Source organism: Zootoca vivipara, chromosome 6 (assembly GCF_965207765.1).
Source record: "Zootoca vivipara chromosome 6, rZooViv2.hap1.1, whole genome shotgun sequence".
NCBI classification, from domain to species: domain Eukaryota; kingdom Metazoa; phylum Chordata; class Lepidosauria; order Squamata; family Lacertidae; genus Zootoca; species Zootoca vivipara.
This window is the reverse complement of record NC_142589.1, coordinates 59,729,388-59,748,446: the sequence shown is the minus strand read 5'-3', so window position 1 is coordinate 59,748,446 and position 19,059 is coordinate 59,729,388. Positions and strand designations below refer to the sequence as shown.

The 19,059-nt window shown below is 47.7% G+C and overlaps 1 protein-coding gene across 2 annotated transcripts in view; it reads right to left on the bottom strand.

Annotated features, from left to right (window-relative positions):
• Positions 1 to 19,059, bottom strand: part of NIPAL3 (NIPA like domain containing 3) — a 33,432-nt gene that overhangs the window by 9,286 nt on the left and 5,087 nt on the right. The window contains exons 3-8 of one of the 2 annotated variants that reach the window (XM_035119587.3): positions 14,534 to 14,602; positions 14,263 to 14,434; positions 13,293 to 13,352; positions 11,290 to 11,411; positions 9,868 to 9,964; positions 8,108 to 8,243 (exon numbers count right to left, since the gene is read on the bottom strand). In XM_035119587.3, the coding sequence (XP_034975478.3) occupies positions 8,108 to 8,243; positions 9,868 to 9,964; positions 11,290 to 11,411; positions 13,293 to 13,352; positions 14,263 to 14,434; positions 14,534 to 14,602 (656 nt within the window). Of the gene's footprint in view, positions 1 to 8,107; positions 8,244 to 9,867; positions 9,965 to 11,289; positions 11,436 to 13,292; positions 13,353 to 14,262; positions 14,435 to 14,533; positions 14,603 to 19,059 lie in introns of both variants that reach the window. The other variant, XM_035119586.3, reaches the window with a different exon arrangement.

Here is a 19,059-nt window from a genome sequence, read left to right as displayed (position 1 = left end):
TGTTTACCTTCCCGCTTGGTATCTTGGTATCACTTTCCAAGCTACATCTAGCTGACTTGCCCACTTCAAGGCTGTAACCCTTCTAACATGTAGGACAATCGGTGCTCTGCTCAGCTTTTTTTATACGAGGGGAGGGCAACTGGTGATCCCGGCACTAAAAGCTTTTGTTGGAAAAGTGATTCCCCAGATGCTATATGGGGTAGAACTCTGGGGATGGAATCAGAAGCTGCTAGAACGGCTTGAAATCTTCCAAAAAATTTATCTCAGAAGAATTCTAGGCCTCCCTCAGGGTACTCCGGCAGCCTTCTTAAGAGTGGAAGTAGGATTACCTTCTGTGTCTGCCAGGGCCCACTTCAGATTTCTGCGTTTTTTCATCAACCTCGCAGATGCCTCAAACACCTTATTGGCTAAACAAGCCTTTGTATCTTTACAACATAATACTACTTGGCGTCAAAACCTATTAAATATTGTATCCAGATACAATCTACCCAAGTTTAATACTCTCAAATTGTGGAGCCCTGATAAAGTTCGGGAATGGATCTTTGAAAAAGACGCCTTTTTAGACACCACGAAGATAAAAAATTATGGGTTTTCCTACTGGTTCCCCCGAGTAAAGGCAGTCAAAATCTGTGCCAACTACCTGGTGGATATCACTGATCCCACCTGTGAGGGACAAGGGATACAGGGAAGTCCCTCCCATCTTAAGTTCCAGCCCATCCCCAAGCGCTGGAGAGAGTAAGGAGAGCTCTGCCTCCAGCGGAGAGTCAGGAAGTGGTGTCCGAGGCTCAGGCAAGGTTGTGGAGCCCATGCCTCAGGTGGGACAGGAAGTTGGACACACGGGGGGGGAGGCCAATCCCCCCAACTCCCGAATTGCGACGCAAACGTAGGGGGAAGAGGTTGGGTCTGCCAAAGCTTTGGTGCTGGAAGAAAACGCGCCAATCGCCATTCGGAGGTTCTGACACCTCACCTTAAGGATGCATTTTTACCGCTCTGAACATTGTAAATAATCAGCACTTAATAAAAGCCTTAAAAGACCATGCTGGAGTCGTTACTCTAGGGTAGCCATATCAGGCCCTCTGACAGCAACCTCCGAATCTTTTTTTGGCTACTTTGGAGTGCAGCGATGAGCGCTCAAGAGGCTGAGCAGTGGAGGCTGGAGGCCGAAGCAGCGAAGCAGGAGCTACGGAACCTCACAGCGCAGGCACAGCAGCAATTGCATGCCGCTCAGGAGGAAGCGCGAGGGGCGCAGGAGGAGCTGAACAAGCTGGTGGACCAGGTGAGGACAAAAGAGGAGACTGAGAAACAGCTAAGGGTGATGGTATTGGACCTGCAGAAAAAGTTGGAAGAGGAGAAAGCCGCTAGAGGTGGGGGGGCGCCCCAGCCGCAGCTAGTCCAAGTGAGAAGGGGACAGAGCCTAGTCACCAAGTTTAGCGGCGACCCTAGGGAGTACCTAGGATTCGAGACAGAAATAAATTATGCGCTGGAATTGCATGCAGCAGAATTCCCAGATGACGCGCACAGAGTCTCCTTTATCATAGAGCATTTGACGGGGGCCGCCCGAGAATGGGTAAGACCGCTCATCGCGCAAAAAAATCCTTGCATGAAGAACGCAAAATTATTTCTAGAAGCTTTAAAAATAATGTACGCTAGTGACAGTGAAATGGAGGCCACTAAAGAGGAGCTTCATAACTTAACACAAGGGAAATCGACAGTTAGGGACTACTGGGCGAGATTCACCATGCTGGTGCATAAACTGGGGTGGGATCTGCAAAGTGAGCCAGTGAAATCAGCCTTCTACCTGGGTTTGCACGCAGACGTTAAGGATGAGCTGGCAAGAGGTCCTAAACCGCGAACTATGGATGAGTTAAGCAAAGCGGCGCTAGCGGTGGGGGTGAGACAGGAATCCAGATGGAATGACAAACAAGCGACGCGCGCAGCAAAACCTTGGTTCCCACGCTCCCAGGACAGACCACATCACCAAACCCCACCCCAGGGCCCGCCCCCAGACCCGCCCAGACCAAGCCCAGAGCCGGAACCGATGGAGATCGGTGGAGCGCGCGCGCGGGCTTTTCAAACCCCGGCGGCGCCAAGACGCAAGGAGGGAAGAGGCGGGAATTGCTTTCTCTGCAACTCCCCCCGGCATCGCGTCAGAGACTGCCCTCATCGCAGAGAGTGGCAAGGAAAGGCGGGAACGGTTGTACCTTCCCCCACTGAAGCAGCACCACAGCAGGGAAACGAGACAGCCTGGCTGCAGGAGACAAGGGGCAGCAGCCAGGCACAGTCAGCAGACAACAGCCCCAGCCCGCCCACCCGCACAGAGAGGAGCAGAGCCAGCCCACCCCTCCCAGAGCAGGAGTGGTTCTAGAAGTCACGCTAACGCTCCCAAATGGCTATCCCCTGACGGTCCTCGCCTTAATTGACAGTGGTGCCTCAGCCAACTTCTTCTCGAGAAACTTTGCAGATGAGCACCAGATCCAGCTTCTGCAGCTGGATTTTCCCCTGCACGTAGCCACCATTGACGGCAGAGAGTTGCTGGGAGGGGCCATCACTCATCAAAACCCCCCCCATGAGAATGACAGTGGGAAGGCACTCAGAGACACTGGCTTTCAACGTCACGACCATCTCAGACCCCCCCATCGTTTTGGGAATGAGCTGGCTGGCGCGCCACGACCCCTCCATAAGTTGGCACCAGAGATGCATCACGTTTGGGTCGGACTTTTGTCTGGAACATTGCATGCAGCACCAACCAGGGGAGGGGCCTCCAATAGCCACGGTGGCCACCATGCATGTCAAAGGGGGTGAGACGATACCCAAGCAGTACTGGGACCTGCAGGAGGTCTTCAGCGAAGCGGAGTCCGACCACCTACCCCCACACAGGTCTTTCGACTGCCAGATCAACCTGGTGCCAGGGGCAACGATACCCCCAGCCAAGCTGTACGCCATGTCAGATCAGGAACTGGAGGATCTGCGTGCGTTTATAGACAAGAACCTCAAGAGGGGGTTCATCAGAGAAAGCAAGGCAGCAGGGGGCAGCCCGGTCTTCTGGGTGGACAAGAAAGACACGCAACAGCGCCGTCTTGTGGTGGATTTCAGACGGCTCAATTCAGTGACAGAGCCAGTGGCTTTCCCCATGCCCAGAGTGGACGATCTCCTGACAGCGGCACGCAGGGGCAAGATTTTCACCAAGCTAGACCTGAGGGGGGCGTACAACTTGATCAGGATCCGGGAAGGCGATGAGTGGAAAACCACGATGTTCACGCCTCTGGGCTCTTTTGAATATCTGGTGATGCCCTTCGGGTTGCAAGGGGGCTCAGCATGCTTCCAGGCCTTCATGCACCACGTCCTGGGGTCCCTTCTCTTCAAGAACTGCTTGGTCTTCCTGGATGACATCCTTATCTATTCCGCTGACCCAGTGCAACATGTGAAGGATGTCAGGGAGGTGTTGCAACGCCTGAAGGAGAACCACCTGTATGTGAAGCTGGAGAAGTGCAAGTTTCACACCAGGGAAGTGGACTTCCTGGGCTACAAACTGTCAGACAAGGGACTGGCGATGGCCAAGGACAAGGTGCAGGCCATCCTGGACTGGCACAGCCCCAGGACGCGCAAAGATGCCCAACGCCTCCTAGGATTCGCCAACTTCTACAGGAAATTCATCAAGAACTTCTTGCGGGTTACGGCTCCCATCACGGACTGCCTGAGAGGCAAGCAGAAGTTCAGGTGGACGCCAGAGGCGCAAGCAGCGTTCGAAAGCCTCAAGAGGGTGTTCGCGTCCGACCAGAACCTGTTCCACGTGGTGCAGGATGCGCCCCTACGCGTGGAGACAGATGCTTCAGACCGGGCGTTGGGAGCGATCCTGTTGCAACTGGACGCCAACAGAGAGTGGAGACCTTGTGCCTTCTTCTCCAGGAAGCTGACACAGCCTGAACGCAACTACACGGTGTTTGATAGGGAACTTCTTGCGATCCACGCTGCTTTCCAGCACTGGCGACACTTCCTGGTGGGCGCCAAGCACCCCATCCAGGTGTGCACAGAGCACAAGAACCTGGAGTTCTGGAGAACGGCCAGGGTGCTCAACCAGCGACAGATACGGTGGGCAGAGTTCTTCTCGAACTTCAACTTCTCCATCCACTACATCCCGGGGGAGCAGAATGTCAGGGCGGATGCCCTCTCCCGCAAACCAGAGTACATGGAGCAGGAGTTGCCACCAGCGCCCAGGCACATTTTCCCCCCATCAGCATGGTCCTGCGGAGCAGCAGTGGTGAGCGAGGCAGAACTCACAGCACTGACGGCAGCAGATGAGTTTGCCTCCCGCATCTTCAGAGACTTGCGAGGGGGGAGGGAGCAGGCTAAAGACTTTGAGGAAAGGAGGGGTTTGCTTTTTTACAGGGGAGCCCTGTACCTGCCCACCAAACAGCTGAGAGGTAAGGTCCTCAAGCAGATGCACGACAACCCAACGGCGGGTCATTTCGGAAGGGACAAAACCACCCACCTAGTCATGAGACACTTCTGGTGGCCAGGGGTGCGGGAGGATGTTCGGGATTATGTAAGGGGATGTGACACCTGCCAGAGAGCAAAGGTGGTCAGAGCGCCACCAGCAGGTTTGCTGGAGCCATTAGCCACACCGCACAGGCCGTGGGAAGTAGTGTCCATGGACTTCATCACAGACCTGCCGTCGTCCAGGGGCAAGACCGCAGTGTTGGTGGTGGTGGACCTCATGTCCAAAATGTGCCACTTTATACCGTGTGCCAGGGCGGTCTCGGCAGAAGAGACGGCCAAACTGTTTGTGGACCACGTATTCAGACTGCATGGATTGCCTTTAAGAGTTATTTCGGATCGTGGCCGCCAATTTGTTTCCAGGTTCTGGCGGCGGCTAATGAACCTCCTGCAGGTGGAGGTCAGTTTGTCGACGGCTCGGCACCCGCAGACCAATGGACAGGCGGAGCGGGTCAACGCCATTCTGCAGCAGTACCTGAGATGTTACGTCAGCCAGAGGCAAACGGACTGGGTGGATCGCCTGCCACTGGCAGAATTTGCCTACAACAATGCGGTGCACGTCTCCACAGGGGTGTCGCCCTTTAAGGCCAACTACGGGCGCGACCTCAGATCTTTCCCGGAGAGGGAGGGGGAGGAGGAGGAAGAGGGCCCACAGGCAGAGGATTGGGCAGAGGACCTGGAGACGGTGCACCAGCAGCTCAGAGAACACTTGGAGAGGGCCAAGGAAGCGTACAAGAAGGAGGCAGATCGCCACAGGCGACCGGGAGAGGTCATCAGGGTGGGGGACAAGGTTTGGTTATCCTCGGAAGGTCTTCCCACCAGGGGGCGATGCAAGAAGTTAGCACCCAGGAGGCTGGGCCCCTTCACGGTCACGCAACAGGTCAACCCGGTAGCCTTCAGGCTAGCACTGCCTGAGGACATGAGAGTGCACCCAGTGTTTCATAGATCGCTGCTGTCGCCGTACAGAGAAAGTACCAGGTTCAGGGACAGCGATCAGCCTCCAGAGGGAGGGGGGGAGACGGGAGACGCCCGACAGCTCAATGAGGCAACTGAGATTTTAGACTCAAGGAGAGGGGTGAGAGGGCTGGAGTACCTGAGCATGGGAGGACACTCCGCCGTCCCACAATGAGTGGATACCGGCCACGGAAGTACCCGAGGAATTTTTAGTGGAAGAGTTCCACGCCCTGTTCCCCCACAGGCCCAAGCCCTGGCACATGGAAAGGGAGGGAGAGGGGGAGGGGCGGGAGGAAGGGATCGCAGGCAGCAGCTCTCCATGGAGATGGGAAGCGGAATTTGAGGATACGGAAGAAGAGGTGTGGGTTTCACCGAGGTCGACTACGTCAGAGACAGGAGAGGACTGGCAGAACATTTTTACTCCCACCAGCTCTGACGCCACTGACTTCTTGGGATTCCCGTCTTCTCAGGGGGAAGGGGAAAGATCGCAGGATTGGGGGGAAATTTTTACACCCACAGGCTCGGATGCCACAGACTTCTTGGGGTTTCACTCGTCCCCAGCAAGCAGAGAGCCCCTAGGGAGGGGGGGAGAGGAGCCTGGGAGGGGGGTGGATGTGAGGGACAAGGGATACAGGGAAGTCCCTCCCATCTTAAGTTCCAGCCCATCCCCAAGCGCTGGAGAGAGTAAGGAGAGCTCTGCCTCCAGCGGAGAGTCAGGAAGTGGTGTCCGAGGCTCAGGCAAGGTTGTGGAGCCCATGCCTCAGGTGGGACAGGAAGTTGGACACACGGGGGGGGGGGAGGCCAATCCCCCCAACTCCCGAATTGAGACGCAAACGTAGGGGGAAGAGGTTGGGTCTGCCAAAGCTTTGGTGCTGGAAGAAAACGCGCCAATCGCCATTCGGAGGTTCTGACACCTCACCTTAAGGATGCATTTTTACCGCTCTGAATACTGTAAATAATCAGCACTTAATAAAAGCCTTAAAAGACCATGCTGGAGTCGTTACTCTAGGGTAGCCATATCAGGCCCTCTGACACCACCCTTCGGAGAGCTTTCACAATGGCCCGGTTTCAAACATTGCCAACTGCATACCTGACCGGTAGATTTACAAAAATTCCAGCAGAACACCGTTTATGCCCTTGCTTCATGAAAATTAAAGAGGATCTTATACATTACCTCCTCTATTTCCCCATTTACTCGGGCTTTAGAGACGTGATGCTTGCTGCAAACTATACCCAACTCTATAATCAATCCTGAAGATAGAGTAAAATTTTTGTTAGTTGATGCTAACCCACGAATTACCCATGTGGTAACGGTCTTTGTGATGAAGGCCATGAAAGCCAGGGAAAGATTTATGGATGATAAAGTAAAGACCCCTTCATCGTCTGTTTAACTCGTTGCCTGTTTTCCTTCTCTTTCTGTTTTGTGGGATTAAGGTTTTGTTGGGATAGTATGTAATAAATTTTAACATTTTTAATTATTGTTGTGTTGATATTTGTGTACAGGCATGGTCCTCACAATAAACGGTGTTGTTGTTGTTGTTGTTGTTGTTGTTGTACAGCCGAGTGGGGATTTGAATCCAGGTTTCTATGGTTAGGTGTCCAGCATAATATTTTACTTTTACGTACATCTCAAAAGAGACTGACCTAATCATAACAGTCATTGATTCCTTTTATTCTCCATTAAAGCAGACACTGTATACATATGAAAACTTTATGAACTATTCCACATCAGCTACAGAATGAAGGGTGGGTAATAATAACAAAAAATTAAAATTTCTTCTTCTTCTTCTTCTTCTTCTTCTTCTTCTTCTTCTTCTTCTTCTTCTTCTTCTTCTTCTTCTTCTTCTTCTTCTTCTTCCTCCTCCTCTTCCTCTTCCTCTTCCTCTTCCTCTGGCACACTTTACCTCCAGCTTACTAGCCTATAAAGTTTTCCTTCTACATCAGGGTTTGAGGAATGCGTGGCTCTTCAGATGTTGCTAGACTACAGCTCCCATCATCCCTGAACACTGACAATGCTGGCTGGGGCTGATGGGAGTTGGAGTCCAACATCTGGAGGGCTAAAGACTCCCCAACGCTGCTCTATAGTTTCCCCCCTTGATTGCTTTCCCCTTCAATCTGCACTAACCCATCCTCAAATGCTTTTTCTTTTCTTAACAGACAGAGAGAGATCAGGCTTGGTAAGCTAAAAATTAGCTATCTATGCCTTGGTAGCTAAGAACAAAACCTCCACGACCTGGGGCAGCATATCTTAGATCACCAGCTGCTAAGAAACGATGACAGAGGTTGGCTGTCTAGTTGGTCACTCTCGGCAGCCCAGAGTGTCAGAATGGATGGTTGTTTGGTCTGACCCAAAAGGGCAATTTTTCTGCACTGCAGCACATTGACTGTAAGCAACGGGAAGGCGTTACTCAAATGTATTCTTAAAATGTCACAAGGTACTTTGCAGAAGAGGAAAAACAGCTAACATCTACTAAAAGGCCCACTGCCAGTAATAACAATGAACAATACAATTACCTAGCTTTCCCCCCCGGGGCTGCTCTTTAATGTATTATTCATTTTAATTAAATTTCAATTATGCTGACATTCAGTTGTACACTACAGCTGGAAAATAAGGTTGCTCTTAGAAAAAGGGAGAGGAAGGAAGCTCTGAGCCACTTACGTTGCCTGAAAGGATGCTGTTGCCACCATGCAAACCACCATGATGTAGAAAATGGGGTAGCCCAGCTGGAGGTTCCCTCGTATCGAAACCACCACCATGCCTGCCACTGCCTTCACCGTGATGACTGTCATTGAACCTAAAACATATTTAAGACAACAATCCTCCCATCACTAGAGAACAAGGAAAATGACAGTCACAGGAAACAAAAAGTCCAACGGTAAGGAGTTCCACAAGTCCCACCAATGGGAACATTAGAGCCCTGCTGGATGAGGCCAGTGGCCCATCTAGACAAGCATCATGTTCTTACAGTGGCCAGCCAGAGGGATGTGGGTGGTCTAAACCACGGAGCCTCTTGAGCAGGGGTCGGCAAGGTTTACCTTGCCTGGGCCGGTTCACTCCAGCGGAGATCCCTCCGTGGGCTGGATAGCTAGAGCCCACGATTTCCGGCATATGCGCAGACGTGATTTCTGGCACTGTGGAAGCGAATTACCGTGCCATGCTGGTTTAGTGCAGCATGTGGGGACTCATGGAGCGGGCGGCTCAGTTCGGGGGTGGCTCATGGGCTGGTTAAATGACCCCTGTGGGCCGCTTGTGGCCCATGGGCCTTAGGTTGCCGACCCCTGCTATTGAGCTTGCTGATCAGAAGGTCGGCAGCACGACAGAGTGAGCTCCCGTTGCTCTGTCCCAGCTCCTGCCAACCTAACAGTTCGAAAGCACACCAGTGCAAGCAGATAAATAGGTACCACTGCGATGGGAAGGTAAACACTCTGGCTTCTGTCACAGTGTTCCGTTGCGCCAGAAGCGGATTAGTTATGCTGGCCACATGACCTGGAAAGCTGTCTGTGGACAAACACCAGCTCCCTTGGCCTGAAAGCGAGATCAAGCACTGCAACCCCACAGTTGCCTTTGACTGGACTTAACCCTCCAGGGGTCCTTTTACCCTCTTGGGAAGCCCGCAAGCAGGACCTGAGCACAACTGCACTCTCCCCACTTGCCATTCCCAGAAACTGGTACTGTATTCAGCAGCATAAGGCCTCTGGCAGTAGAGGTCAAACATAGCCCTTGTCCTCTGTGAATGAGTCTAGTCCTCTTTTAAAGCCATTAAAGTTGGTGGCTATCCCTATCTCTTGTGAGAGCAAATTACATCATTTGACTACAGTCCCATCTGCACTATGCATTTAAAGTAGTACCACACCACTTTAAACTGGCATGACTTCCCCCAGAGAATTCTGGGAAGTGTAGTTTGTTAAGGGTGCTGAGAGTTGTTAAGAGACCTCTGTCTACAGTATTTCCCTCACAGAACTACAATTCCCAGAGTTCACCAAGAAGAACAGACTGTGAAAGCAGCTCTGAAAATTGTAGCTATGGGGGGGGGGGGAATAAGGGTCTCCAATCAATCAATCAATCAATCAATCAATCAAACAAACAAACAAACAAAGGCTGTTTTTTGTTTGTTTGCTTTACAACAGCAGAGATACTGGAATAAAAATACACAGAACTATGCTGCATTAGGCCTGCTTTCATAATTCATGAATTTCAATTCTGATGTCGGCAGCAGGCATTGTTTTGTTTTTGGTAATATGTGCACCTTACCCTGGGACCCATTAGGAAGAAGGGTGGTATAAAAGTTTTGACAAACAAGCTAGGCAGCCAACTAACCACAGCCCTACTCTGACTCAACATACACAGTGGTTGGAAAATTAAGCCAAGTGCTTGTAACTTCAAATGTTGTGTGAACATAGCGCAGGTGTGAAGCTTACCCAGGAGTGCTGCCAACAGCAGAATCACCACAATATAGTTAGCTTTCCTCTCTTTGTAGAAATACAACAGCAGGCAGAAAATGATGATCTCTACCAGCTAAGAGAAAGAAGAAGAAAAAGACCATGCCGAAATAAATATGGGCTTTAAAAACAAACAAGTCAACACACACTTTAGTTTTGTAAGAATTGGAGGGGCGACTCCATTTGGGAAGTGGAAAAAGAATGGGCAACAGCTGCTTCATTTTGCAGCAACCTGGGAATTTTGTCCCCCCCCCCTCCAATTTCCATCCTACCCTGATGGCACATAGAAACAGGTAGGTGGCCGTGTTGGTCTGACGCAGTCTATATATATATAATTAAATTGTCCAGTAACACCTTAGAGACCAACTAAGTTTGCTCTTGGTATAAGCTTTTGTGTGCACGCACGCTTCTTCAGATACCAAAGGGGTTGGTATCTGAAGTGTGCATGCACATAGAAAGTTACAGTGTTTTACATAGCACAAAGGTATGTATTTCCTTTGCATTTACATGTGCTTCCCAGTTGGTCACCCATCCAACCAGACCTCAGACCTGCTTCTCTTTAGTAAGGTGGTGGTAGTCTTATGCAATGTGACTATGCCCTCCTTGGGATTTGCCTCTTCCCCAGGCACATGCTCTGCCATTTTCAGTCTTTATGAATGTAAAGGGAGCCCTGATGGACCAGAGCCAAGTTTCATCTGGCCTGGCATCCTGTTTCAAGCAACAATGAGAAGCTCACAAGCCGGGCATGATGGAGCTCTTCATTCATCTAGGACAGCAACAAAGCCACCCGCCATTTGTCTCCAGCATCCAGTCCCAATATGCTATTCTTTCCACCCTCCTCTACACTGTTGCAGGGGATCTCTGTACCCACCTCAACCCATATTCCTTAAGAAGTAGCCAATGTGGAACGCTTTCCAAATGTTGCTAGATTACAACTCCCAGAACTCCTGACCAGTGGCCATGCTGGTAGGGGCTGGTGGAAGTTGATGTCCAACAGTACTGTATTTGGAGGGAACCACATGGGCTATCCCACCCTACTGTCTTATGATGTTCCAGCTGTGAAAATGGAACGGAAGGGGTTGGGATAACACACCCTTTGGGTCTTAGCTCAGAGACAGCTTGCTAGTGTAGGATAAAAACCTAGGGAAATAAAATATTTCAAGTCATTGCCAGTAAAGGGTCTTTGGTTCTCCAAAAATTAAAGACGGCAGTTTCAGAAAGTGTGGGCAGCTGTAAGGAGACCCATACACCCTTTTCTATATCCAAACCTGCATGGCTTTCCCTGTAAAAAAACCCATGGGCAACGTTTTCCTTTAAAACCCCAAGCCAGGCAAGCAGATTCTTGGATTCTTGCAAAGCACCCCAGATACCATAGTATCACTGCAAGACTGGCCTCCTTACCATATACAAGAGAAATGGCCAGCTGACCAAGTGCTTAGTGATGTTCTCTCCTGTCATGGTCTCATGACTGTTAGGCCCGAAGGTTATCAGCAGGTATGTCCCGACAACAGCCAAGCCACAGCCTATGAAGGACAAAACATAGCGCCCTTTGGCAGGAGGAGGGGAGGAGAAGCTGTGTTAGTGGGTTAGTTCAGAGGCCTGTGGCTGTTTGGACGACTTACACAAGACAGGGACAATGGGAGGAGTCATGGACTAGTCCATGTTATTGATGACTGGTGAGCTTGATTATTACTGGCTGGTATGTGGAAGGGATTTATGAAAGAAAAACCTGGCTTTAAATGGTTTATTATTATTATTATTATTATTATTATTATTATTATTATTATTTATGGTAGATTTATTTACTACCCTTCATCAGGGCAGGTCACAATATAAAAATACAAGATATATACAGTAAATGGTCGAAATAAATAAATGTGTAATGGCTGTTTGTAAGGGAGTGAGCATGAGATTGTGAGGATGGTTGAATGTTATTGAAAGCTTGATTTTTGTTTAACAACTACACACACACACACACACACACACACACACATTTTCAGAATTTTATAGCAATTTTATAACAACTACGATTATAATTAAGATATATGGAGATTGAGAGTTTGAGAGTTTGCTTTGCATAGAAATTCTGACATTTATATATATGTGCACTCACATTTTTCTATTTCTTGAATTTTATATGGATATGATTATTGTGATAAATACAAAACAGCAAAAATCTATATACTTTGATTTTCTTCTTACTTAAGAACGGTTGAGATAGTAGTGTTTATTGTATACCTAGACACTTGGATTTTATTAAATGCAAACCACTTTGAGATCTATTAATTGCTATTGGTATATAGACTACTCAGTCTTTTGCGGGTACGGTGCTATTTGGCATAAAAATGCTAAAATTCTGCGAAATCCAGAGTACTGTAAAATAAAGCTAAACTGTTTTGGTTCCTGTAGCGGTGCGCAAAACTCTGAAGAAAATTCATGCCAAGTCTCTCTAGTAGTCATAGATGCAGAGTCATAAATAGCAATTTCATACATATAGAGAGTGATAGAGAGAGAGGAATAGAGATATATATAAATAAGCTAGATAAGAATGGTTCTGAACATTTAAGAATACTGCCAGCAGTGCCTGACATTCTCACTTCTCAATCTGATCCTGCTCAGAACCTGTTATGCAAAAAATGCTTATGTCCAGTTTTATATATTCCTGTCTCTTCCTCCTCCTGTAAGGCTGGCCAGCAGTATTCATTGACTGAATTTGCTTTACTGCTTTGGGCTGGCACAGAACCCACTAGATGCTCCAAGTGCCCCCTTGCCTGCCCTTCTGCCCCCTCTAAGCCTCTGCCTACACAGAGACCTAGCTTTTCATCATGCACCTTAAACACACACCCAGTTTAATTAGAATTGAAAAGGGGAAAGGGGGAGGGGACACCTTAATGTAACTTATTGCTATTTTATTTAATGGCCACATGATCTTCAATGCCCATCTTGTCCAGGTTGTGCCACCCTAGCTACTGCAGCTGGCTCCAGTCAGGCTCCCTTCCACCAGATTGTGCACAGCCCCTGATCAGAAGGGAGACAAACCTCCAGGCAAAGAAGTGCCTGCAAACTCCCCCCTTTCCTCTTATTCAGGGTCTCAATGTGCCACAGAACTACTATATGCAGGCAGCTGGGCTAGCAACACTCACAAATTTAAGCTCTGCATCTCCGAAACAATGAAAAGCTAGCCTGCCCTCACAAGGTCATTCCTAACAAATTAGCAGGCAAGAAAGAAGAAAAAAGCAATTTGCAAGAACAACGGGAGCTTCCAGGACTGAGTGCCAGGAACCAATTCTCATCAACTTGTACACACATGCAGAAGAGAGTGAGGAGGCAGTAAAGGAAAAGCAGCAACAGAAAGCCACATTTTACGGCGGAGCTAAAAAGGTATTTTAAAATCCAGAACTTACTCAAGAAGTCTTTCGGCTTCCATTTTTCCTTAATGAATATGATTCCAATGATTGCACTTGCTAAGTGAGAAAATAATGACAGGTGAAGGATGTTACTACCACGAGGGAGAGTAAAGTACTTATATAGCTTCCCTTTTAGGGTGCAAACCCTTCCAAAGGGAGCTTGCAAAACCACCAACAAACTGAATACATATAAGTACAAATATAAACTCTATCTATATATAGATAGCTATAAAACAAATATAACTACAAAATAGAAACACAACAAATATAATATAAATATATAAAGTAACCATAACACAAATTTGGCATGACTTGGAGCCTAATTTGGCCCATAACGCAGTGCTTCCCAAACGATGGCCACCTATCCCACAGCTGACATCATATGTGACATCATATGTGGCAGAGACACAGTTGGATTGGTTGCACGAACAAGTTTCCCCGCAGTCAGTCCCTGCAGAAAGCAGCTTTGTCTGCCCTAGGCTTGAGTATTGGGCTGGCAAATCCCCTTGCACTGCACTTTTCAAATGCCTGGCAATAAGTTGGCTGTCAAGCACATGGAAAACACCACGCAGGGGATTTTCAGCAGGTGGGCAAGACAAACCACCTTCAAGCAAGCAAGCAAGCGAGCAAGCAAGCAATCAATCACCTGACATCATTATGATGTCAGGAGATTGATAGGTGGGGTGCCCCACCCACCTGACAAAGTTGGGCTGCGACCTGGCCCACCAGGCCCAAAAGATTCCCTACCTCTGATATAATAAAATGTTCTAAAAACAGACCCATAAATTGGAGCACCTAGAAAATGGCAAGGATTAAACATTAAGTCAAACTGGAGGCTTGTGAAATGTCACACACATATGTATGTATACATATTTAAGAAGAAAGCCACACTCTGCCTTCCGTGTCCCACTTCCCCTTCCCCTATAAGCTTCTTAAATAAGACAAATTTGTGTGAAGATACGTTTACCTATAACAGACACGGCACCAAGGGGCACAATCAGGGAAAGGGGCGCAAAGGCATAGGCAGAGAAGACCCCCAGCTCCCCCAGGAACAGCAGGAACAGGCCACACCACCATGTCTTGGTCTTGAAGTAGGCCCGGTGGTCCTTGCAACCCACCAGCCGGATATGGCTGTATTTCTAAAGAGAGAAGGGGGAAAGGCAGCAAGAAGTCACAGTGGCATTTTTTTTTTTGGCTGCTGAGGTTTTGCTTTTGCTTTTGCTTCCCCCACTGCTCACCTGGAGGTTGAGTGCGATGCTGATAACGAGGTGTCCAAAAATAGCCAGCAGGGCACCAATCAGGTTTTCCTGCAAGGAAAAAGGAAATATGCAGATCTTAAGCTTTCTACCCCACCTGTACATACAGAGTCGACATGTGCATGTCCATGATGTAAGTAGATATCAGTCTGCAGCATCAGGGCAGTTTCAATGCAAATAGTCAAACACATTCAAATTCTGCTGAGGTGGCTTACAACATCATCACAACATGTGCCAAAGGGCAGCAAATTCAGCCACCAATTACGGCAACAGGTTCTCTCCTATCTACCAGTCATTCCCACAATCCCTTTCCCCCTGAGCTGACAATAAATTACACTAGTCCTAGACTTCCGGTTGGTCGCGTCGCCATCGAGGTTGGAGGTCCGTTCAGCGGAGCGGACCTCGGCACTTTGAAGAAAGGGAATGCCGCTCCAGCGAAGCGGATTCCCTTTAAAAACCCCAAGTCGAGAGTTTTGGGGGCAGGTGCGTCTGGCGGGCGTCAAAAGCGGGCTCTCCCTCCCCCGGAAAGGCTCTGTTTTGAGCCCCCGAGAGCGGCGGGATCGGAGCTGCGACGCGACAGACAAAGACCGCTAACTTCAAAGCGCGACGCTGCGAAACCGCGAGGCACAGCGACCAATTCTCCCAAGATTTGGATCAAAATTGTAAGTTTGGACTTTGATTTGGATTTAAATTTGGACAATTGGCGAAGGGATGAGACTTAAAAAACGGGAGTCAGTCTCTACCCATTGACGAGCTGGAGGCAGTGCTTTAGCCCAAAGCCAGAGAAAAGGATACAGAGTTTTAAAATCCCCAAGGAAAAACTATAACTTCCCCACCTAAGGCAGGGCTAAGGGGGGAAGAGTGGAACAATATTGACCCTGCAAAAGCAATTGAATCACGTGGGAGAAACCCCTTCTCAACCCGGGACTCGGCACCCCAGGAGATTCAGCAAAATTTTTATGAAAGGAAAGGTTGACAGCTGTCAACAATAAAGTTAAAACTGAAGTGAAAAAAGTGAAAAAAGAAGAGATTAATTGATGGGATTTTAAGAACTGTGAAAATTACTTTTCAGCCATGTTGGATTTGTTTTTGTTTTTTTGTTTTTTGGAGTGGGACTTTTGAATCTCCATTGCTCTTTGTCTTCTAATCTCCCTGCTGCCCTTGAGTGAGAAAGAATGTCAACATCCGGAACATCTGTTTTCCAGAGGACAGTGTTAAAATTGCTTGGAAATCTTATAGATGGGCAACAACAGCTTAGAGCTCAGCTAAGAGACGTTAGAGAACAGTGTCAGGAACTGAATAAAACTTTGCAGAATGAGATCAACAATGGAAAATTAATTCCTGAAGACAGAAGGCAAGAATATACAGAAGAAGAAGGAAATACCCAACAAGGAGAAGAGAAGGACCAGGACTTCATGGATAGTTCTGACCCTCTGGAATGGGAAAAACAAGAACTGGAATTGATTTCATGGGAAATGTGGGAAAATGTGAATAGGCAAGGAAAAGAGTGTGGGAAAATGGAGGGACAGAGGGAGGGGAAGGCTGGTGCATGGGTGGTAAAATGGGAAAGAATGGGAGTGGGATGAAAAAAAAATTTTGAATTAAAAGTAAGGCAGGAAAAAAATGGATATGGATTTTGGTTTATATTAAGGAATATGAACTTGGATTATAATTTGGAATTGCTGTATTAAAATGGGGGAAAGGGTCTGGGGTGGAGGAGGTGGTAGTAAATATTTAAGGATAGAAGAAAGTTTATGAATTAGGAAGGATTAAATCTAGGAAAATTTCTTGGAGGAAGACTAGGCTAGGGAGAAAAAATATGAGGTTGATTTTAAAAAAATGTTTCTTTGAAGGATATAAGTTGAAATTAGGGCATATGAATTGTTTGTCTAGATAAATAGCTTGGGGGCTTGCTCTCCCTTTCTTCCCCGCTGTCCCGGGGCCTCTTGGTGGCAGAGAGAGGTTCTGGGGGCGGGAGGGGGGGAGTGATAAACCAAGCTATAAAAGGGAACATCTTTAACTGCTCGTCGCCCATGGGCCTACTTGTGGCAGGGGGGGCACTGTGGGTTGGAGGGGTGGGAGAAGATGGATTTTATGTTAATTGAAATAAGAGGTAATGTGAAATGATAATGATATGCTGTATGAATTTAGGTTTAAAGACTATGAGCTGAATTGCTACAATGAAATTGCTATGATTGAGTAGGAGAAGATATGAAAATCAATGGGGAAGGATGAGGGGAAGTCACAAAAACAATGTTAACTAAAAGAGGATGAATATGTTTTGTTTTATTTTGTAAAATCAATAAAAATTATATTTTAAAAAAATAAATAAATTACACTAGTCCTGGAGCCATTTAGCCCAGTCCCTTTCCCTTCTTTTTATTTAGCTCAATCCTTTTTATTTCCCTCTCGTTGGCTAAAGGGAAAGAAGCACAAGAGCACTCCTCATTTCCATCGTGTGGGCCAGAGTCCAGCAAGGTGGTGGATACTGTACGGCAAATGAACTGCCTTCAGTTTTCCTGTGGGCCAATCTTAGGATTGCACAGTTAGGCTGAAGTTCTATACCCCTTACCTGGGAGTAAGCCCCACTGGACTCCATAGGAGTTACCTCTGAGTAGACATACACAGGATTATGCTGTTTTAAGCAGACAGCAGCCTTAGTATGGTTTAAATCAGGCATCCCCAAACTTTGGCCCTCCAGATATTTTGGACTATAATTCCCATCTTCCCCGACCACTGGTCCTGTTAGCTAGGGATCATGGGAGTTGTAGGCCAAAACATCTGGAGGGCCGCAGTTTGGGGATGCCTGGTTTAAATGTTCTATTCAAACTAATACAAACCTTTAACTTGAAATTATTCTGAAGACCTGACAATTCAGTCAGTTACACAATTCAACAGTGTACACCAAGTGTATTCCATAGCGGGTGCCTCAAAAATGATATATTGTATAGTTGGGAAAGGTTCAGAGCAGGGCAACCAAAATGATAAAAGGGATGGAGCAACTTCCCTGTGAGAAAGGTTGCAGTCTTTGGGACTTTGTAGCTTGGAGGAAAGGTGAATAAGAGAGGAGACATGACAGAACTGTATAAAATTAGGTGTGGCATGGTGAAAGCTGTGGTCTAAACCACAGAGCCTAGGGCTTGCCGTTCGGAAGGTTGGCAGTTCAAATCCCCATGATGGGGGTGAGCTCCCGTTGTTCGGTCCCAGCTCTTGCTCACCTAGCAGTTCAAAAGCATGTAAAGTGCAAGTAGATAAATAGGTACTGCTCCAGCGGGAAGGTAAACGGCGTTTCCGTGCGCTGCTCTGGTTCGCCAGAAGCGGCTTAGTCATGCTGGCCACGACCCGGAAGCTGTGTGCGGACAAACGCCGGCTCCCTCAGCCTATAGAGCAAGAATGAGCGCGCAACCCCAGAGTCGTCCGCGACTGGACCTAACAGTCAGGGGTACCTTTAATACTAGAACTCGTGGACACATCAAATGAAGCTGCATATTGGAAGATTCAGGATGGACAAAAGAAATGTACGGCTTCTTCACAAAGTGTATCATTATGGAATTCATTCCCACAAGAGGTAGCCACCAACTTGGATGGCTTTCAAAAAGGATTAGACATAATCATGGAGAAAGATATCAAGGGCTACTAACCCAGATGGATATGGTCTACCTCCACTGTTGTCAGCAGCAAGCCTCTGCTTACCAATTGCTAGAAACAACAGAGGGGAGAGTCCAAAGGCACTCAGGTGGCCACTTTAAGAACAGGATGCTGGACTAGGAGGGCCACTGGCCTGATCCAGCAGGCTCTTCTTATGTTCTTACAAGGGGGGCTTAAGCCAGAGACTGGACAGCACTGCAGGGAACAGGAGCAAGCAACACTGGAATGCTAAATTACTTCGTATTGTCCGCCAGTAGTACATTAAGGTAATATCCATACACTGTCATGTGCTTTTGTCTGGCTTAGGACACTGTGGAGCAGGCAGAAAGCTCAGATGCCCCCCCTTCTCATGTCACCCCAAGTCACAGCCACCCCTCCAACAGTCATGTCGGGTAGAAATTTCTCTGTGATGTTTTTTTTCTCCACGGGGGAAAAATCCTGTGCATTGTTTCAGAAAAGTTAATTAGTAACATAATGAAGGGATACAATACCCATCAAGGTGTGCTCTTTCAAAGATGTGATTACGGTTTTTTTTTTTTTTAAAAAATGTGACTATCCCTAGGAAGCATATCACCATGTGTGTAAACACAAAACCTATGTATATTTATTTGGGCTATGCGTGTAACTAAAAGATAAAAAGCAACTCAGACGTTACATGCTAAATCAGACACTATTACATTTAGGACCTTAAAAATTGAATCTAAGGCTGTGTATTTGTTTCTTATGGGGACAGCTCTGGTTTTTGTGTGTGTGTTTTAAATGTATGGTGTGTACTCAGACCAAATTTACATAGGTTGTTGAGCTATTTTGGGCAAAGTTGTTGAGCTTTCTTCACAAAATCTCAGTTTTTAAATACTGTA